The sequence below is a fragment of the Apis cerana genome, linkage group LG7 (assembly GCF_029169275.1).
Source record: "Apis cerana isolate GH-2021 linkage group LG7, AcerK_1.0, whole genome shotgun sequence".
NCBI classification, from domain to species: Eukaryota; Metazoa; Arthropoda; class Insecta; order Hymenoptera; family Apidae; genus Apis; species Apis cerana.
Genome location: NC_083858.1, coordinates 11,980,755 through 12,004,514, shown reverse-complemented (window position 1 = coordinate 12,004,514; position 23,760 = coordinate 11,980,755). Strand labels below are relative to the sequence as shown.

The window sequence follows — 23,760 nt, the reverse complement described above, 5'->3', positions numbered from 1 at the left end:
CCGGAAATGAGTGCGCGTCGCGGCTCACCGTTACCGAAAGACTGGCAGTAGTGCGCGAATTTATCACGAGTCACGACTCGTCGATCATCAAAAACACGTATATTTGAATATACGTCTCGTATGACGTGTACACCGTAAGTAGTAGCCGTGGCTAGCCAGAAAGCCGTGGCACGGCGAATGTATACGTAGAAATGAGAAAGTTGCTGCCGCCGTAGTGAAGATTGAGAACGACGCAGGCGAGCCAGCCAGGCGGACGGTCTCTGTACTACGCAAAGCTTCCGACGCAGCGACAGTAGTAGCAGTACGCCGAAAGGAGTGCACAAGGGAGCCACAGCTGCTCGTGGGTAAGTAGGACACGCATTTCCTCGTGGATGATTGTCTTATATATAGGGAACTCGCGTGCACCCGTTCGTAAACTAGACCGAATTGAAGGAATCCGCGGATAATGCCGCCCCACGAATCTTTACGCGCTTTACTTCTAATACGAAACGTGCACGAGAAACCGCGAAACGGTGGCCACAGAGCACCCACCCCAAGACACTAAAATCGTCGCGGGGCCCTCGTCGTGGCTCACGGCTTGGCTCGAGCTGGCTTTGGTGGGGTGGTTGGAGGTGCGGACAGTGGTTGAGAGGCTGGTGGGGTTGGAAATTGCGTGGTGGTGGGTGCCCACCGAGGTCTCGGAGGCCCCTCCGTGGCATCTCGCTGCCTCTAACCCGTCGAGGTGGGGGTGTAAACAACAGCCCTGCCTGTGCCTCTGTTGGCTCTACTCTGTCCTCCGTTTCGCCTCTGCCCTGCTCTCGCCTCTGCCAACTCGCCCGATCTTTTTCCTACTTCCTCTCCACATAACGTCTCCCGATGCGCGATCGAAAGAGCACCGAAGGGAGGGAGTGACGCAGGGCGAAAGGGAGAGAGGGAATAATCGAGAGAACAAAGCATCGGCTTCGCGGACCTGTGCTATTTTCTCGCGTCACCGTGTACTCAATTCCATCATGGCCGATGTATCACCAAATGTGATGACGTGTAACCTTGTCTATCCGTTTATTTAACCATTCATACGTGCTCGCTTTCAATGTTTACATGACTGCATTGTTGTTTTAATGTTACTTGTTCGAATATTATTTGTTCGGTACTTTTTAAAACTATTTACAATATATTCCTCTATTTCAATTTTCGTAATGTCTTTTTAACGAAATGCGTTCGTTATATTGGGTGCATGTAAAAGCATATCTGATTGCACAATGCCCCAGAGCCGTTCCATTCTACGCACGCTGCCCCAATAACATGTGAGACACTAGAATTCCTCTAGAAACCGCGAATGCTCAGACATGCTCTCTTCGATATATATACAAGAGAGAGAAAGTTATATAGTGTGAGAGAGATATGTTGAACCTTAAGAGAATCGGCGCCATTACGACATGCGCGTCTTGCAAAAGCATCCAACAACGGTACGTCGGCGAGGCTGACCGGTCAGTCGCACACGCCATTCCGTGAAAGTCGAAAAACGCATCCGCAGTGCGTTCGTTTATGCGTGTTCACAATAGTTTTTTTTTTTTTTTCTATTAAGCCGTGCAACCACCCGCAACGACTTGCTGGCACGGAATAATCGTCTATTCGACACAGCACCCTCCTCGGTGCGTCTAAAGGAGGAGAGGTGCACGGGTAACCTAACCTCTTCTCTTTCTCTCTCTCCCTCACTCGTTTTCTACTCCTTCCCTACCTACGGATGGATCAAGGGCGAGAGTCATCGGTATGTCCCACTTCGTCTGCCGCGATGTCTGCTTCGTATGTTCTCTCCCGATATTTCGCGTTCCCCTCCCCGGGGAGTTCCCGGTATGTCGAGGATCGTCTCCCTTCTTTCTTGACATACCCCTACCCTTTCGAGCTTGCGGCACACGCTTACGCACCTACACACCGTTCTATCGTTCCTTCCCGTCCTATTCTCGCGATATTCCGTGTGTTAGTGAGAAAGAGAGTGAGTCTCGGGCTCTATTTCGCGGTGGGTTCCCGTTTTCCCACCTATGGGTTCCCCCCTACCCTTGTCAAGAGCTCCTACCCCCTACCCCCGTGGGGGCACCATGGTGGAGTGGGGTGCAATCCTGGGCCACTTCGACGACTATCCTCCCTGCTCCCAGATCCCTTTGAGGTGGGGAAGGGGGTGAAGTGGGGGATCTCTCACCCCACCCCCACATACCAACACATGATCAAGAAATCTGAAGTTAAGACTTTGAAAGTAAAGGTGGCGGGATACTCAATGTTTAACTTCATCAACTTTCATGAATAAATGTTGTTATGAAATGCAGCGTTTTAAATACGAGCAGAATAAGAGTGATGGAAAAGAATCAATTGTTAATCAATATATATTTATAGAATAAATATATGTATTAGTTATTCACTCATCTGTTTAATATATATCATTTAATTTTGATCTTGCCATATATATTACGATATATATTAGAGAAACATACCATTTTTTCAGAGATTATTGTTTAAATCTTATATATAGTAACTATTATATATAGTGAAAATTTTTAATAGAAGTCATGTATGAATTCTTCAACCTATAGCTAATATCATATAAAATAGAAAATAAAATATAATAAATTTAATGTCATCAATATTAAACATGACAGATAGAATTAAATGAAAAAAGAAAAAATTCAAATTCATATATAATATATGAAATATGATATTCAGATTAATTGATTTTTATTGACTTGCAACTTGTTTTTCGTATTTAGCAACATGATCGTGTTCAAACATGATGTATTTACTTTACTTCGGAACATATCTACTGAAGAAACATTAAGGAATTAAAGAGTATCTCTAAGTAAATTCTATGAAAACACCGAATCTCTTTTGAAATTATTTGAAGTATCGAAGATCGATGCACTTCGACAGCAATACTCATGCATCAAAGTGAGTGGAGTTATATAATATGATATGTAAATACGTATTTTTTATCGAATATTTAACCCTATTTCTTTCATTAATATTCATAAATATGTTCCATTTAGGAAAGATAATTTTTTAGTATTATATATATTATATAAATATATATATATTTGCTAAAAAAATTTAGTAATTAATTGATAAATAGATATGTAATAAATATATGTAAATATTTATATAACTGAAAAATATTATTTTGATGTATGTTTCTTAAATTACTAAATAATTTTAATAATTAAATAGATTTCATATTTATTTAATTATGTTAATATTAATTATATTTTATTTGGTTTTTCAGATTTAATTAACACAGAAGATGAATTTCACGCCTTTTCCCGGCTTTACGACAGGCTCGCTACCGACGGGCACCGTTCATCAATTTGCAACTGCAAAATTCGCGCAAAACCTACCTACTGGCGGTCAGGTGGTTGGTGTTTTATCTGGCGGCGAAGGTGGAGTTCATTATCTGAGGCCGGTCGATCCGAACGGGTTCGCAGTGGCTCAAGGGGGTAATAATCAACAGCAGCAAATTATTACGCTGCCAATTACTGTACCTGGAAAAGATGGTACGCAACAGCAACAAACCGTCCAGATCCAGGTGGTTAATCCCAGCGTTTCGCAAAGTGGAAACAGCGGTGATCAGCCAAAGTATCATTTGGCTCCTATATCTTTGGGACAATTTCCCCAAGGTGCTGCAACAGTTCTTACTGTTGCGTACAGTCAACAAGGTGCAGATGGGGTACAGATTCAAGTGCAACCACAAAACACAGTGGCGACGACACAAACGTAAGAATTGTAGAATCATTTAGAATAATTTTAATTTGTTTAATATATTGATTTATTTATAAAATATATCATATTAAATATATTTTTTATCATTATTTTAATTAATAATTAATAAAAGATATTTTTATTTTAGATCTGATCAAACAACTCAAAGTACATCCACAGCAGTTACTACTACATCCCAACAAACTATTCAACAAACAGTACAACTTCCGGGAGCACCTGAAGGACTAACTGTAGTTGCACAGATTCCACAAGATTTGATTTTACGTGAGAGCATGGAAGAATCAAAAGAAGATGTGAAGGAAGGTACAACACCAGTTGCTCTCATTAAAAGAGGTAGTATTAAAAATCAAGGAAATCAAAGTGGAGAAGAATATATTACATCTATGCCTGCAAGTTGGCAAAGTCTTGCAACTCCAGGATCAACTGTTGCTGATTATCTCTCTAGATTACCTGCTAGTACTTTGCCTCTTAGTTTACAGCATTTCTTGAAATTTTCGGCAGAAACTATTAAGAGAGAAGCTACTATTGAATCAAGTCCTCTAGGAGCTGATGGCTTAGATGCATCTGGAAGTACTGCATCTGGTGAGCAAGCAGTACAGATTACCGTAGCAAGCGGAGAAACTGCTATTATTCCTGACGTTGTTGAAGAACAGGAACCTGGTACTAAACCTAAAAGAAAAAAGAAATATAAGAAGAAGCCTCCAAAACCAAAAAAACCAAAGCCAGGTCAAGTGAGCATAGTTACTGCTCTTGATGGTACAACATTATTTTGTTGTCCCCAATGTAACATGGCTTATCCTGAGAAAGAACTTCTGGAACAACATCTTATTGGGCATAAAATAGAAAGAAGGTTTATTTGTGACATTTGTGGTGCAGGTTTAAAACGGAAAGAACATTTAGAACGGCATAAATTGGGTCACAATCCAGATAGACCTTTTATTTGTTCAGTTTGTATGAAAGGTTTCAAACGAAAGGAACACTTGAATCTTCATTTCGTTATACATTCTGGACAAAAAACTGAAGTTTGTACTGAATGCGGTAAAGCATTTTATCGTAAAGATCACTTGAGAAAACATGCTAGATCTCATTTGGCAAAACGTATTAAAGAAGATCCTTCGAATATTGCTGATACTTCCCAAAATTCACAACAGCAAACGGACCAACAACAGCAACAAGCAGAACAATTACAGCAACAAGCAGATCAATTACAACAACAATCATCAGTATCTGAATTGCAACAAATTCAAATACAAGTAGGCCAAGGATCTCAGGCACAAATTCATCAAATAGCTGTTAGTGAACAGTCTACAGTTGTTCTTCCAACTGCTGCTGAAACTGGTGCAATGGCTATGCTTCATCATCAACAGCAACAACAGCAGCAGCAGCAACAGCAGCAGCAGCAGCAGCAGCAGCAACAGCAGCAGCAGCAACAGCAGCAACAGCAGCAGCAACAACAACAACAGCAGCATTAGCAACAGCATACCGCCCCGAATCAACCTGGGCGGTTCTTCCGATTCAATCATCAGCAAGCCAGAGGTCGTGCAAGGCAAGGTGTTCTTGCCGATTAAGTTCTATAATCTCATAGTCAAATTGGTATCGTGTAAAAAAAATTCGTTGATGGTGATTATTGTTGCCTAGTAGTGGTGTTGCAAAATTGAGACATTGTCTGTTGATCTTATTTGATCTTCAAATAAAGATACTTTTACTGACGAGTCGTCGCATTTCAAAGTTTGTACACCATCAGCTTCTTAAGGAAGTTATAGACCAGATTAATGTATGATTAAAATTATTCTGCAAAACGCACTGAGCTGACTGACGAACGAAGTTCGTATATACGAAGTTTCATTTTTGCGTACACGTTATAGCGTACGTGTGAGAAAACAAAAAAAGATGATAAAAAAACGAGTTTATTTGCTCGTTTGATTTGAAATGTTTTTGTCGCTAATCCAGTTCCATGACGCAAGTTAGAATTAAATAAAAAAGTTTATATATACATATACATATATATATATATATATATATATAAATAAATATAAAAATATATTTTTGAAAGCGCGAACTGGATTCGTCACATAGAAGGCAATCGAGTTTTCGGCTAAAGTAATTTTCCTTTCTTTCTTTTTTTTTATCATAAATATAAGAAAAGAAAGAAAATACGTAATGCGAAAAAATACACAAAGCAAGATGTAAATACAACCAATTTATTGTGCACAAGGAGGGAAAAAAATTGTCGTGCAAATAAAAAGCGAGTCCATTTATTTATTCCACTTGTTCTCTACGTAATTGAGATATATAATATAAGATATCATAAAAACCATCAAATGATGACTAATATTTTAAAAAATGCTGCGTTTTGCTAGATAAATGTAAAGTTTTATATTTGTATCTACATATTGATTAATTAACGTTTACTTTTATAAAAAAGAATATATATTTTTGGCTTTATTAATATAAATCAATCTAAGAAAAATAGATTTATTACAAAAGTTTAAAAATAATTAATTGAATATTAATGTCGTTATTTCTGAATTAAATTATAGTATTGCAAATTTAAGGTTATCATGAAATACAATTGGCTTTTAAATTTAAAAAAAAAGCATTTTTACAGCCACTCTATTATTTCTAGAAATTTTAATAAGTTAGTATAACTTATTTTGTATAGTATTTAACTTGTTTTACTTACTAAACTGATCATTTTTATGAGAAGATATATAATCTTCTGTATCTTGATTGTACTTGAAAAAATTTCTTGTATTATCATAATACAATATACATAATACATGCACGACAAAAATACAGCAAAAAGTTGTTGAAAATGAATCCTTTTGATTTATTAATTAATTATGATACACTCAAAATCATTTGAGGAAAACATGTATGTATACAAAAAAAAATAAATACTTTTTATTGTAAGTATCATTATTAAAGGCAGTGGGTATAGCTGTACAAGAAATATAATTATTATTTTATTATCATATTATTATAGCTATTATCATAATCAGTATAAATAGTCTATAAGTCATTTTCATTGTTACTTACATAAATATTGGAGAAAATAGCTAAAATAAAACATACATTTAATATAACAAATTTTTCTTGATTAACCAATTATAAACTTGTTTGTACTATTGATTTCATATTTTTAATTTGTCAATTATTGATTATAAAATGTTAATATTTAAAATATATTGACGCATTTTAAATAAACATATTATTAACCGATAAACTGCATATACAGGGGAATTGATAATTTTTTAGATTATTTGTATATTTGTATTGATATTATTCTATTAATGGGTGTAAGGATATATTTTCTTTATGTTACTATATATTAAATTCCACTTTTATTAATAAAATCTTCTATTCATTTACAAATAAATTATTCATTATAATAATTTTCTTATTCTGTACTAATTGAAAATTTTCATGTGTTATTTTATATTCTACAATAATTATTATTGTTAGAGATTAATGATTAATTGTTAATTTAACAAAAATATAAAATTATTATGATTATATATTATGATATATAATTCGTTAAATTTCGTTTTATACTTTACTCCTTCTGATTGGTGGTATTTTCAAGCCCGTGGCTATATCTCTGACTTCTTCTTACTCTTATGCATTGAGAGAGAGAAAATAATGGCAAATCGCCGAGAGCAATTCGAAGTTAAAACCCCGATGGATTCGGGCATTTTCGCCAGCGCGGTTGCGAAGAGGACCGGGAGAGAGAAAAAATAGTTAAGAGGCTGGCACAGTAGAGGGCGGACGGATGGGGTGGGGGCACCGACTTGAGGGACAGGTGTCAACGGCACACATAGAGCGGGGATCTTTTTCGGAGATTCTCGCTTTCGTGAAAATCTTGACCAGGCGAGCACAAGCTGCTAAATACTAAATGGTAAGGTGATTTTATAATAAATTTTTTGAATTAGTTAACGTTCGTGATGTTCCGTATTCAATACGGCCATTTTCTGCTGAATTTCGTGCGAATTCGGCCTCTGCGTATCGACTAGGTGCCGAGAGGGGAAAGTCTGTCTCTCCCCTCACACTCCATCCCACGTATACTACCCATCCCTCTGACCAGATCATCCCCCCTGCGTCCTCCCCCGTTCTCCTTCATTCTTCCCATCCTCTGATTCCCGTTCTCCGCGTCGTCGTTCCTCTATAGCTACCCTTCCCCCGCATCGCGACGATTCTGGTCGCTTACAATATTCGTTTTTATTCGTCTTTTTTTCCTGTTGTACCCTTTTCTATAATCAGTAAACCGTTTGTAATCCTTGTGATATGAACGTGTGCAATTTCGCGGTATTTTCTGTGAAGATTTACGTTTTAGTGTAACACTCGTGCCGTGTAAAAAGGGAAACGCGACCGTTTCCCGTGTGTACTTCCTCGTGACAGACGGCTGACGCAGCAACGACGGTGGCGTGGTGTTCTTGCTTCTTGTGTCTCTCGTGTTGTAAAAATCTGCCCCTACGCTCACTCTCACCTCTCGGAGACCCCCCTCCGAGGAAAGGATTCGATTCCACAGCGAAGAAACATGGGGAGAGGGACGTCGCTGTGAGTAAATACTCAGGCGTCAAGCACGACGCGCCAGATATCTTCGTTCGGTGTATCATATCTTTGCGAAATATCTCTTTCGTTATTTTTTCTAATGTTGTCAAGAAATTATTTTCATATCTTCGATTTTTTTCCTTGGATGATGGCACTATTTTTATTTAGGCAATTACAATGTATTTCATATACATATGTCACTGATTGACATTTACAATTTATTCAACATTTATTTGTGTATTAGCAATAATATACTATATTAAATTTTGGAAAGGATATTGATTTACATATGAATTTTTGTAATTAACTCTGTAATTTGTACTCTATAAAATTTATTAGTACATGTAATTAAATCAAATTTGATTTTTTACAATTTTTCAGATACTTGATTGACGGTTTGCAATGAATTTCCCGCCGTTCGGAAGCCATTTTCCCGGTACTATTCCGAGTATTCACCAGTTCGCAACCGACGGCTCCGGCGGTGCAGGCGGACGTTACGCCAATCATTTTCCCAACCAGCCTCCAATTGGAGTGCCGGTTATGGGAAAGTACCGTCCTGAAAGTAACGGCGTTCAATCTGCTCAGTCACAAGTAATGATGAACAATAAAGCAAATTATCCCAACAGCAATGTTCATCATTATCCAAATGTACCATATTCCCAAGCTCAACCAGTTCAACAGCGGCCCTCTAATTCGCCTGGAATGCCAGAGAAACGGTCGTATCATCAAGTAAGCTCCTTTGACACTATTTTACAGTATTGCGTGTAGGAGTACTTTATAGAAAATTAAAACTTTTCAGCAAGCAACAGAAACAATAAATCAACAAGATGTTTGCAATCTCCTACAGGATAAAGATAAAACTAAGGAGAAGAAAGCAGACGAGCAACAACGCAATGGAGAAACAACAACAAATGGTAGTCAACAAGATTATACAATGCATCAACATCATCAACAGCATGCTCATACTCAAACTCCTGCAACTATGCCTGCTACATGGCAATCTTTGGCTACTCCTGGATCTACAGTGGCAGATTATCTCAGTCATTTACCAGCTAGTACTTTACCATTAAGTTTACATCATTTCTTAAAATATTCTGCTGAAAGTATTAAAAAAGAATCAGAAATGGCACAAACTACTTCAGTAGCTGTAGCAACTACGACAACACCTAATATAATGATGTCTCCAAATAATAAAAAGAAAAAAAAGAAGAAGGCTCCTAAAGAAAAAAAGCCACGACCAAAACCTGGAGAAATTCGTTTAACTACAGCTTTAGATGGTTCTACATTATATTGCTGCCCAGAGTGTCATATGGCATATCCAGAACGTGAATTATTGGAGCAACATCTTCTAGGACATACTTTAGAACGAAGATTTGTTTGCGATATTTGTGGTGCAGGTCTCAAAAGAAAAGATCATCTTACACGTCACAAACAGAGTCATAATCCTGAACGTCCATATGTTTGTACTGTTTGTTTAAAAGCTTTCAAAAGAAAAGAGCAGTTAACATTACATTTTGTTATACATTCGGGTGAGAAACGACATGTATGCACAGAATGTGGCAAAGGCTTTTATCGTAAAGATCATTTAAGAAAGCATACCAGAAGTCATATCGCAAGAAGGGTAAAAGCTGAACTCAGTCAAAATGCTGGTAAGAATTTGAATGATTTTTATCTATTTAATAATAAAAAAATAAATAATAAAACTAATAAAATTTCTTTTATTGCAATAATATTTTTTTGTCTTTAGGTACACAGCAAAATCAACAACAAAATAATGTTTCAAATATGCAAACCACAGCTGTTACAGCATCATCTGTTCTTTCTGGTGGACATCCAGGACCTCTCCTATCCTGAGCCCCGCCACCAGGGAACTTTCAAGTTCCCCATCCAAATAATATTCTTCATTCACATACTTCTCATCATTCTTTGCATCATCATCATTTGACAGCAGTTAACGCGGCGCATCAATCAAGTGTCACGCCACTTGCTACATCCAGCCACTATCAAACGCATGATCTCAGTTTTTTGGGACACGTTAAAGATTTCTGAGAGCAGGGGAAAACCTCAATTAAGAGGTAACAAAACTGACAAATTATGTGAAGCACTCTTAGTTAAGAGTTGATTCAATCGCTTTTTTTAATTTTGATTTTAGTAAGTTTTTTACAATAACAAACAACTATCCGTGATTCTGTTGACTCTCTATGTCCTAGTACAATAGTGCAAAAACTGTGACAATTATGTAAATTTTTCAATAAAATGCACAGTTTTTATTATCTGTATATCAGGTACATCAGGTTTTTGAAATATGTATGTATAAATCTTGTCTTTAAAAAGTGTGCCATATATGTATGTACATGATTTAAAAAGAAAAAATAGAAAAAGACATAGAGAGTGTTTTCATGCACACAGAAAAGGAAAGCTATAATTTTCTCTAGGAGCGTTAGATTAGATCTTGATATAAGAATCTTGCCATACTATTATATGTATGAAAAACAAAACATATTTTTATGAAAGCTTGTTGCAAACACAAAAAAATTACAATATTATCAAGCAAAACTTATCAAAAGAGAAAAAAAATATAAGTTTTTTAATTGAGTTAAATTAAATAATTCAATTTAATTTAAATTTTTATAGATTTATTTTTATTCAATTTAAAATCGTTGAAAACAAATAATATTTACAAAAGCATAAAATTAGTGCGAATAAAGACATGTATATAAGGATGCAAACGAGTCATCCCACCGATTAATATGTAATGTCTTTCAATTTTTTATTAAGCTAAAAAATGTTTCTTTTAATTATCAATCTAATGAAATTTTAAATTTATTTAAAATTTTATCTTGATCTAAAAAAATCAGCTATTCATAATTTTTTATGAAATTGCACAAATTCTTTGTTTTTAAATTTGGATTATTTAATTTTTTAATGAAGCAATAGCTTATAAAATAATAGCTAAAAAAATGTGGCAATATTTTAGTAAGTAAAAGAGAAAAGAAGATTATTTCGCTTTTGTTTTTATAAGTTCATTTCGTTTATATATAAAGTTGACAGTATTTTATATTTTACAATATATAGTTCCAAATTTTTGCTTGTATGTGTACATTTATATATAAGTTACGTATATATATTTATATATACTTATATACGATTTCATAGAAAATCGTATTAAATCATTCTTTTTTTATATACATAAATTCTTTAGAAGTTTACATCGTTTTTTATATCGTTTTTACATTGTTTTTTTTATACATATTTTTTTTCGTTAAATCCCTTTAATTTTCGTTGAATACTGATCATGTTAGTAAACGTTTTTCGTTAGTCTTCACGTACTTTCTTTGTTTACATTATTATTATTATTATTATTATTATTATTATTATTATTATTATTATTATTATTATTATTATTATTATTATTATTATTATTATTATTATTATTATTATTATTATTATTATTATTATTATTATTATTATTATTATTATTATTATTATTATTATTATTATTATTATTATTATTATTATTATTATTATTATTATTATTATTATTATTATTATTATTATTATTATTATTATTATTATTATCATTATTATTATTATTATTATTATTATTATTATTATTATTATTATTATTATTATTATTATTATTATTATTATCATTATCATTATCATTATCATTATCATTATCATTATTATTATTATTATTATTATTATTATTATTATTATTATTTTTATACATATATATTATATTGTAATCAAATAATCGTCGTTAAAAGTTACTTTTTTAATCTTTTTTATTTCTTATTTATCTGTGTCGTGAATATGAAATATCCTTGCGGACTGTGATTGTTTCGGACAGAATTGACACTTGTTCAAATTGTCTGACCTGCCTGATATGTTTTTTCAACTACTTCTTCTTTATTTAGTATTATTCAGTGTGCCATTTTCTTTCAATTCTCTTCGCCAATACTTTCTTGCCACAAGTATTACTCAATCTAATAGATCGTTGATGTCATTCTTTCGTTTTTAATTTTTATTAATATTTTATATCTTTAAATATTAAATATTAAATATTAAATATTAAGTATCTATAAATCTTAAATATTATACCTAATAAACAGTTGAATATATTTACAGTGATGTAAAATGAAGAAAGAAAATTTAGAAGCATAACAATATTAAGATAATTATGAACATGATGCATTATTATAAGAAAAAGTGAAAAGAAAAAAAATCGAAAGCTTCGTATTCGTTGGGAGGACGACGCGTTTCGGCGATCCATTACTGCTTATAAGATAGACTATAAAGTATTTTATAAACTTAGGATTATACAAATAGGATAGACGTACAAATCTCTATCGTTGATATATTTTTTAATTATTCTTCTCATGAATATAAACATAATACATAATTTTCTAATGATCTTCTAAATTTGATTCAATTAAATATATTTTTTTTTCCAACCGATTTTTTTGCATCATAATTTTAGCAAAAAGTCATACGTTTTAGCAAGTAATACGAAAAATTCAGGATTCGTCAGACCTCATATAAGGATGTACTAAAATATTATATACAAAAGTCATACACACACACACACACACACACACACACAATTATATAAGAATGAGTTGTATTAAAATACTCCACCGTCATGTATTTGTAATTATGAAAAAGAAAAAAAGAAAAGAGAGAAACAGAGAGTACACCTTAGATTATATGTTTAGGCAATAAGTTTATATACAAAAAGAAAAAAAAATAAGATTATTACGATATATAAATTGGAAATTGAAAAAAAAGTGTAAAAGAAGTATGTGTGTTTGTATCTGAACGTGTACGCGCGCGCGTTGGAACGTATGCATCTGTATACGTGTGTTTTATGCGTGCATATAATATAATATAATATAATTGAAAACATGAGAGAAAAAAAAAAAGTCTGTGAGAAATTAAACAAAAAAAAAATGTTGACATGTGTGTAGTTATAATTTTATATATGTGTGTATATATATGTATATATATATATGTATATATATGTGTATATATATGTATATATATGTATATATATATATATATATGTATATATATGTATATATATGTATATATATGTATATATATATATATATGTATATATATAATACATACTGTGAGAGAGAAAGATATCAAATTTTTCCGAAACAGGAAATCGATGTGAAAAAAAAAAATAATGAGATAAATAGCTTTATGATTTATTAAAATAAAAACAGTTTGAGCGCGCGCGCGAGAGAGCGAGAGAGATTTTTCAGAAGTTTGACATACAATTTTTTTGAGAGAATTAAACAAATGAGAGGCTCAAGAAGCGGTCTATTTTCAAGAGTAGCCAAAAAAAAAAAAAGAGAGAAAAAAACCTGATATTTCCACACTCGACGAAACGGACAGTTTGTCTCCTTTAATATTTTAAAACCGACCATTTCGTCGAGATAATAGGCATAGTTGGTGTTCCTAGAGAAAAAAAAAATGAGAAAGAGAAACAAAATGAAAGAATAAAATAGTTAATGCGTCTCTAAAGAAGGAAGAAAAAAAAAAATAATAATTCTCCGGTGCCTTTGCATAGCGCTGGACTTTAACCGCATCTGCATTTTTCCACCTTATTAAGTCAAAGTCCATGAAAATGGCCTCGTGCATAGCTTTTTTTCGGAACACCTTGTGTATGCTCCTTTCCTCTTTCATCTCCCGTTTGTAATTTTTTTTGCTCATTTTTATTGCTAGAAATACTCTTTTTTGCAATGCGAACAAATTAAAAAGATATGAACGAAAAGCGGTTTAACGGGCGATCGAGAGAGGAAGAAGATGAAATATTTTTTAATAATGCGAAAAATGATGATTTGATTGAAAGATTGAAATAAAAGGAAGATGTGTTTTTAAAAAGAAAAGAAAAAAAAGTGATCGAAACGAATAGACAAAAAAGGAATGACAGTAAACAGAATAAAGAAATACATTTTTTGGATTTAGTTTTTTCTGTTTCAATTAAAATATTTTCTGTTTTTTTTCTTTCTCTTTTTTTTTCTTTTTTACAATATTTTTTGATAAACGAGTCAAGCATAAAAAAGAAAATTAAAAATTTATTATTCGAATAGAATTTTTATTTTTATTTTTCAACATTAAAACTTTTCTTGTAGCGCCATGTATACACTTTGTACTTATTCTTTTTGTATATTAAATTTGTGTAGATAATTTTCTTTATATCATGATTAGAAAAAAGAATTATAGGAGATTGCCGAAAGTAGAAACTCTGTTTCTCAGATTGAGATGATTAAAAACCATTTAATTTACACCCTAATTTTAATATTGGCCAGATACTTTTTTTTTTGTTCTTGTAATAGATAGTAGTGTCTAATGATTAAACAAGTATAAATATCGCGTTTTATAGAACATAAGTAGTAATAAGATATAGGCCTTTATTGCCTAATTTGCACGAGCTAAGAGAATGAAAGAAAGAAATTACGAGTGAGTTGCAACCGAGAGCGAGAGAATAGTGAAAAAATAACAAAATGATAATAACGGATTGAGTTCGCGTAAAATCTCGTTTTGCAATTTCTTGAAACTGTGAGAAAAAAAAGATATAAAGGAAACATCTTAAATCTTGAGAAAAAAATTCTAGTAAAAATTTATACAATTTGTTTTTTGCATAGTAAAAAATATTTTTTATGCTCAATTTATTTAATCCTCTATAGATTAGATTTTAATTAATAGAAGGAACATGTCATAACTTTTGAAATGAATTACTAGAATAATATGAAATATTAAAATTATTAAAACGTTAAAAATCTTGATCTAAAAAAGCTCAGTGTTTTACTTTAATAATATATTAAGCTATAGAGGATTATGCGATTAATAACATTATTATTATTATTATTATTATTATTATTATTATTATTATTATTATTATTATTACTTTTTTGTATCATTTGTATACTATTATTTACAGCGATACGATTAGATAATCAAATTCTATTTCTGTAATAAGTTTGAAAATAATCATTGCTCGAAATGAAATGTTTTATTTATCCTAATATCTTTCGATTGTTAAAAACTGTATCATCATTAAAAATTACTAATTTTATATTTATGGATAATTTTGAATGCAATTTCGAGCATTGATTTATACATAAAATTTATTATTTTCAACAAATAATTTCAGACAAATGTAATTGCTCGAACAGGGAAGATAAAGAAAAAAAAATCTAAAAATTTAAAAAATAACAGTTTGTTATAAATCAAACGCGATTCACTGAGAGATATGAAGATGACAATGAAAACCATATTTTTCTACGCAATGTCGAAAAAAAAAACTTAATCGTACTAATCCAGAATAGAGCCGAAAACAAATTCGATTTAATAAAATAATCTCGTTGTGAAGAATAATAATTTACTTCACACGCGAGCTACAAATTTCAATTGGTTCATGCAAAAATGTAAAAGTGCAAAAAAAACATGAAAGAAAGGGAAAAAAGTACAATGTAATGAAACTTGAGATGCGCGCATTATATTTAGAACAGAGTCGAAGCATTCTCTCGTGCACTTTTTTCCTTGTAAATACAAGAATTGAAAAAGTAGAAAAAGAAGAAAGAAGGATAGATTTAAGATAAATAAGTAAAAATTCACAGTTTTCGAATAAAATAAAATAATGATTTCTCGAAAGAAGCATAATTTTTTATAGAATTCACTGAATAGATTATTTAACAAATCTTAGACACAGTTAGAATAACTGTACACGATCTTTTATAATCTAACTTTATTCTTTTTTCACAACATATAAATTTAAAAATTATTTATATATTTAAATTCTGAGAAAAATTTGTTTTTAATCTCTAACATTAATTTCTTTAAATTAAATTATTTACGTATTTCATCAATCAAAGAAAAGAAATATAGTTTAATCGATTATTAATCATAATAAATCTTTAAAAAAAAATTATAGATAAACAAAGGATAATATAAAGAAACTAGAGCATAAAAGCAAGAGAGAAGTTTTGCATGAACCAATAGGCGCTGTTCTTACGTATATATATTTTATCGAAGAATCCAGCTGCCGCGATTCAGTTTCTCGGCTGTCCTGTGGACATGCTCTGTGTGTGTGTGTATGTGTATGTGTGTGTGTACGTATGTGTGTGTGCTGCGTTTTTTGCGTGAGCTCTGTGCGCGTGTGCGTAAATGTGATTACCGGTTTTTCAAACAAAGACGTCAGCACAACAGGCGAGTAACGACAGAAGGAAAATATGGAAAGATATACAAATTCCTCGACATAGTACAAAGCATTTAAACTCCTCTTTTTCCAATAGCCTAGGAATATAATAAGTACGCAATTGCACATAAGTCATTATGCGTATAATAGACATCTACCGAGTAGCCGGAGAGTCCGCGACGCAACGAAATAATTTATTCTTCTTTTTATGCTTTCTTTTAATATTATATTCGATAATATTTTAGGATTGTTATAATAATAATGCTTTTAATCCTCTGCACTCGTAAATCTTATTTTCTTTATGTAATTAAATTTACTTCGAAAATTTAAGATATTTGGAATATTTAAATTATTTGGAAATAATAATAAAAATTAATAATTTAAAATTACATTTTAAAAAAATAGAGGAAATGTATAAGAGAGAATATTGTTAATATTCTTTTTTCTTTTTTCACTTTTTCTTATTATCGTAATTTTTTATTCGGAAATATAGGTGCAAAGGATTCCAACAGATCGTGTACACAATTAATCTAAAAATTTTTAAGAGACATTTTTTGTTAAACACAAACGCAATACTAAAAATCCGTAAGAAAAATATTCTTACAATTTTTTATGAAACTGTAAAGGCTGACGTTTTATAGATTGAAATAGTGCAAGGTCTTTACATTGCGACCGATCAGATATTAGCAAAGTATATATACTTTTATAATAAACTAGCCAAATTATGAATGACGAATATTTTATATAAACCAAATAGTACTTTGAGAATTAATTTCAATGCAGCTTAATAAGAATAAGATTTATCTTAAGTTTATGAAAACTTGAACTTTTGGGAACGATATCTTAAACTAAATTGTATTTTTCTCATTTCCAAAATGTATTTATTAAATATCTTGATATGTTCTTCATATATTTTTACTATATAGTGTATCATAACAAACTGTATATTTAAAATGCGTAAATAGATACTGCCACAATTGCGGTTATTAATAGCTTCAAATTAAAAAAAGAAACAAGAAGCATTTAATGTAGACATAACGTCAATGAACAATGTTTTTTCGAACGAAATTCATTTATTCTTCAACTTAGATTCATTCATTTTTGAAACTAAGATTGTGTTTTTGGTTGTGGATTTTCCGGACATCCGATAGATAATAAAAGAGGAAGAAAGGGAAAATTATTAAGTCGAATTTATAAATTTATTTTACTTGGATATTTGTAGAAGTTATCTTTTGTTCGAATCTACATATTCATATTCCTTTTCTTTATTTATTATTCTTTTTGTTTATTCCTCATTGAAACATTTGTACCGCAGTCTTCCAGGGTACAAAGGAAAGAGTAAAATAATACCATTCGTCATTAATCAAAAAGTAAAAGAACAGAAAAGAGAACAGAAAGAAAATGAAAAATAGAAAAAAAAACTAATAAAAGAAATTATGTAGAGCTATGCAGACCCTCTGATGATCTCAGCGTTTTATTTTTGTATAGAATGCATAAGAAACATGTATCTAATCTTCAGGAATGTAGAACGAAGAAAGAGATACACAGTTTGAGACAAATGAAAAGAGCAAAACATATGTAGTAGATGAGAAGGGGAAACGTATAAATGAGGAATGTAGATATAAAAAAATACAGACAGACGAATTTAGGTTGCGAGGATAGAAGTTTAAAGTTTGTGAACGTTTTTTCGGACATTTCCCAATGCTGCTTTATGTAATATCCTATATATAATATATATCTATATATATATATATATATATATTAATTGTATGAAAAGTCATCTAAAAAAATATGCTAATTTTTATTGTTCATAATTCCTTTTTTCTCCTCATCCTAATAATTACTTATAAAATAAAGATTGTGATTTTGATTTAATTGGTAAAATTGATAAAAATTCGTATTCTTAATCATATATAATATATAAATTTATTTTAATTTTTATTCTTAAAATAAATAGAAAACTTTTGAATGTCATTTTTTTTGAACTATATTTTCTTAATATAAAATTAAAGTTTTCAACTAGCAAAAATTTTTCGAATTCACAATTCTCTATCAGGATATAATTGAAAAAAAAACAAATTTTTTTCGGATATGAAATATCGTACTATAGATATATGTATGAATAAAATTTGATGAAATATATAAATGTTGTTTTATCCAATTTTATGATTTTATCCTATTTATTTATATTATCTATATTCTGTATATTCTATTTTATCTTATTTTATTCTATATAATAATATCAAAAATAAATATAAAGAATGAATAGTGAAAGAAAGATAGAAATAAAATAAAAATTCTGGAATCAGCGCCATCTCTAGATTATCACAAATGAAACTCAAATATGACAAAGAAAACAAATAATAAGTTAGAAATAAAATAAGAATTGACTGTTAGCGTCATCTCTTATATATTTTCGGAAAGATAATTTTTTGAAGAGATATTTTTGATATTTAAGAGAGCTAATATTTATATCTTTTTTTTTATTATTTAATTTTTTATTTATATTGTGTTTTATTTGCTGCATTCTAGAAATAGCACTGATTCCAGAATTTTTATCATATCTCTATTTTTTTTTTTATTATTTGCTTTATTTTATTATTTGTCTATTTGTATTTCATTTGCAACATTTTAGAGATGGCATTAATTCTTGAATTTTTACTCAATCTTTATCTTTCTTCATTATTTATTTTTCTTTATGCATTCAAAAGGAAGTTTTGATATCTCATTAACTTTATTTTCTAAAATAAAAATACAAAAATATATATGAAATATATTATGACATAAAATTTGTATATATATATATATATATATATATATGCATGTGCGTGTGTGCGCGCGCGTGTGTGTGTGCGCGCGCGCGCGTGTATGTGTGTGCGCGCGCGCGCGTGTATGTGTGTATTATAAGTATATAATAGAAATATATATATATATATATTAAAAATTACACAATTTGAAATTCGATTTTATATATTTAGATACATATGAAATAAGGATTTTTCTTATGAAGTATTATGATTTGATTTGCAACAATTTATAATTTTATGTAATAATGATTTATTAGTTTAATTGCAATTACTACAATTGATAACAAAACGTTGATCTTTTTTAACCATGTTTTGTATAATATATCCGATTATGTACACCTTGGAAGCATTACATAATAAGCCGATATATATGATCGGTTTTTTTTGATAAATATAAATAATGTACAGGAGCAATTTGACGTAACATTTTATGTATAAATATGCGTATAATATATAATGTATTACTATAATACATATTACACATATTTATACGCATATTTATACATTTGCATATAACACACGCATGCACTAAAACGCACACATACATTGACATTCGCGCAATGTAAAACTGTAGTATTAAATTATTTAACATAACATATCTTTATATTCATTGCAAGATCAAAAATATTAAGGAACATTGCTAAGATTTTTAAAAAATTAGAAGATTAAATATATTTACTGTATATTTACAATTTAAAATATATAGAATAAAAATATATAAATAAAAGAAAAAAGCTAAAAATTACATTATAATTAATATAACAGATATAAAACATTTATTTTATATTTTAAAATCTTTTTACTTTTTGTTAAGTATGTAACTTTATGCAATGTTCCTTTCCAGTTAGAACTACAAAATGTATTTTATTGATTATAAACTATTTTTAATGTTAATTTTATATTTCCTTTTCATAAATACGTGCAAAGATAGATGTTATGCTGTTTTTCTTAGGCACATGATCCAAGATGATTGATACCGTTATTTTAGCAGAAAACAAAATCATGTATTCTTATTCTCTTTTTATATAATAAATATACAAATTTAAATATATATATTTTTTAATATCTTGAGCATAAAAAAAATTATTTATGTATTGCATTATAAAGTATTTATATTATTTTTTTCTTAAAAGAAAAAATATTTAAAAGCTGATCTTTTAAAGCTTTTAATTTAGAATACAATAAGATATATTTCTTTTTTTTAAATTTGAAACTAAAAATTCTATTATTAATCTATTTTTTATTTCCATATTTCAAACGTTATTTTAAAAAGTTAAAAAAAAAATAACAGTACCTAGTTTTTATATCCAGTTGTAATTTATATATAAAAGCTTCTTAAATAATTTATATAAATATATTTTTTAAATAAAATTGTTTAAAGTATCTAAATATATATATTATATTTCAAAGAACTGCTCTTAACAGGTACATTCTTACTTTAAGAATATTGTGCATATTAGAAGCATATTAAAAAGAGAAATATAAAATTTACAGAATTATTTTAGAGCCTGTTTGTCTTCTTTTGCTACATGTAAATAGCATTTTCAAATTAATATATATATATATATATATATATATATATATATATATATATATATATATACATATATATATAAATAACTGCAAAATTCAGAACAATTAACAACTATTCTGTTATATCATGAAAATGTCTCTGATAAAGCTCGCTGTATCAATCTCTTAAATTTAAATTGCCTAAATTATAAAACAACTTTAATAAGATAAAAATGTATTAAGTTCTTAAAATAGAAAATGGAGGTGGCCCAGTTTGTCTCATCATCATTGCAAAACTACTTAATCCTTCATCGCCATTATTATGACTATTTTGATTATTTTGTGAACTATTTAAGTTTTTATTTCTACTAGTATTATGACTTTGCAAGTGCTTCTTTAAATGATCCTTTCTATAAAAAGCTTTGCCACATTCTGTACAAACTTGATTTTTGCTACCAGAGTGAATAATCATATGACGTGCAAGATGTTCATTGCGTTTAAATGCTTTGCAACACATATTACACTGATAAGGCCTATCTTTATTATGTCCTTGTTTATGACGATCTAGATGTTCTTTGCGTTTTAAACTTGCACCACAAATATCACAGATGTGGGGTCGTTGTCTATGATCCTCTAAATGTTCATGTAACGCTTCTCTGTCTTCAAATCTATATGCACATTCTGGACAATGATAAATTAACATACCTGAAATTATTAAATATTTATATCAAAATTTATAATACATATTTTTAGATACAAAAAAGTTCAATAAAATACATATAACTTATATTTTCTAAATCTATTAGATCTTTTTAAATTTTTTATATTTACCATTGATATGTTGTGGTTCAACTTCAAATTCAATTTTCGGTCGAATTTCTTGACAATTATGAGTTGAATTATTGCTATTTTCTTCATATTTAGTTACATATGGTAAACCTAATGTACTAGAACATCGTGCTAAATATTCAGAAGTAAGTCTAAAATCTATTTGTAATGGATCAGTCATGGTTGCTGCATCTACTTTTTGAATAGTCTGTGTACCCGAAGATTGATGAGATATTTGAGAACATGTTTCCTTATTTCCACAATTATTTTCATTTCTATTTTCATCTGTATGTTGAGCATGTGATACTGGATGTCCAGAATATGTATATCCAGTCATATTAGGTTGATTATGTTGATGGTTGTGCATTTCAGATGAATATTTTATATTACGTGTATCATAAGCCATTTTTTAATGTGTAACAAAATAAATTTGTTTATCATTTGCCTATAAATATAAAAATGATGTAATAAAAAATTAACAAATAATAATAAATATAAAAATATATATTACAATTAAAAAAATAACAACTAATAATTTTATTAAAAAAAATTGCATTTATAATTTAAAAGATTAAGTTTCATTTTTCCATTTTAAAAACTGAATAAAAATATTTTATTTTTATAATTTATTAAAAAGATTTTGATAAAATTGTGAATTTTATTAGTTTGAATATATTAGTTTGAATATGAAAAACAATTTGAAAAAAATTTACATATGAAGACAATTTTATCGTAAATTCAACGTAAATGAGATCGTAATGAGAAATTTTATTGAGCAGGTCAGGATAAGTGTCACTTAGCAGTAAATATTTTCGAAAATTTTAAATATCCTTAAAAGATATTAAAATAATTGAAAAACAAAACTATTTATCAATATTATATACGTGAATTAAATTTACTCACCCCCTAGGTACAGAGTCAGTCGTAAAATGAGCACGTCACTGATCACTATTTGTTTGTATTGAGCTTGGCCATCTTTACACATCAGCTGCTATACAAATTCCGAGTCCTTCTTCTAACTGGCTATTTATTTTACAAAAATATGTGTGATTCACAAAAATATTTAGATGCTGTCATAATTTTGATTTTTATATACTGTATTTGAAGTAAATATACATAAAACAATAAAAAAATTTGCAATATGTTAAAATATATATTAAAATATAATAAATAAATATTTAAATGACAAAAAAATAAAGCTTTCTTCGATAAACTTTAAAAAATTTTTAATTTACATATATCAGCTATAAATTACTATAAATATTAAAAAAAATTGAAAAATTTTCATATTATAAATATATTCGAACAATTTATAAATTTAGTTAAAAAATTAAAATATATATATATATCATGATCGTATAGTTTATTTATTTAGAAAAAATTATCAATCTGATTATACGACTAATTATAATTACGAGCAGTATATTTATTGCATCCTACAATTTCATTTTGAAATATAAATATTAATTATATATGATAATTATATATTATATTAATGATATAATGCTCGCAATAGAAAAAACATATTTTATTTAAAAAAAGCAACTATTTAAGATAATTCACTATTTAAGAAGACATTAATTTTTAAATTGATTTATATTTTTTTCAAATCAACAAATTAGATTATTTATATTTTTAATAATTGAAATTAATTACTAAACATTTCTTTTATTAATTTAAAATGTATTATATATAATGAAATAAATAAAATTTATTATTTTTTTTTAATTTAACATAAATTGCAAATATAATAAATTTTTATCATTTCTTTCTTTTATTAAAAATATTTATTTATTAATTTTAATGATTAATTCTTAAATATTTACATATAATATTATTTTTATTTAAATTAAAATTTTTTTTTAAATTTATTTAAATTCAAAAATGATAAAACAAAATATAAATGCATTTTCACATTAATGATACTTTGCAATAAATAAATATTTCAAGGATTTAATTTATTTTTTTTATACAATAATAAAATATACGGAATTAATAATAAAATATAATAATAAAAAATTATAACAACTTTATAAAATTTATATATGTAATTTTAATAATTAAAATAAAAATCGAAATGAATTTTTTTTTCAACAAAAAATTAGGAAA

At 29.1% G+C, this 23,760-nt stretch overlaps 2 protein-coding genes across 2 annotated transcripts; one reads left to right on the top strand and one right to left on the bottom strand.

Moving 5' to 3' along the window:
* The first annotated feature begins 828 nt into the window (after window positions 1–828).
* LOC108001225 (uncharacterized) lies at window positions 829–10,673 on the top strand. The gene is given in 7 exon segments (XM_062077415.1): window positions 829–2,236; window positions 2,739–2,916; window positions 3,248–3,735; window positions 3,869–5,287; window positions 8,685–9,021; window positions 9,092–9,941; window positions 10,040–10,673. Coding segments are annotated over 5 exon segments (3,183 nt in total). The 5' UTR covers window positions 829–2,236; window positions 2,739–2,916; window positions 3,248–3,265; the 3' UTR covers window positions 10,147–10,673.
* Window positions 10,674–12,845: 2,172 nt separating this feature from the next.
* Window positions 12,846–22,731, bottom strand: LOC107999354 (zinc finger protein 84). The gene is made up of 3 exons (XM_017059119.3): window positions 22,555–22,731; window positions 21,655–22,096; window positions 12,846–21,528 (listed from the first exon to the last, which is right to left on the bottom strand). The coding sequence occupies exons 2-3, from the start codon at window positions 22,055–22,057 to the stop codon at window positions 21,062–21,064; spliced, it is 870 nt and encodes a 289-aa protein (XP_016914608.1). The 5' UTR covers window positions 22,058–22,096; window positions 22,555–22,731; the 3' UTR covers window positions 12,846–21,061.
* Between the last annotated feature and the right edge of the window lie 1,029 nt (window positions 22,732–23,760).

Bases quoted from the DNA above. Each gene is read 5' to 3' on its own strand.
- LOC107999354 (XM_017059119.3), bottom strand. From the start codon at position 22,057: ATGGCTTATGATACACGTAATATAAAATATTCATCTGAAATGCACAAC. The intron at 21,529-21,654 runs GTAAATATAAAA...TAATAATTTCAG, and splicing joins TGAACCACAACATATCAATG to GTATGTTAATTTATCATTGT.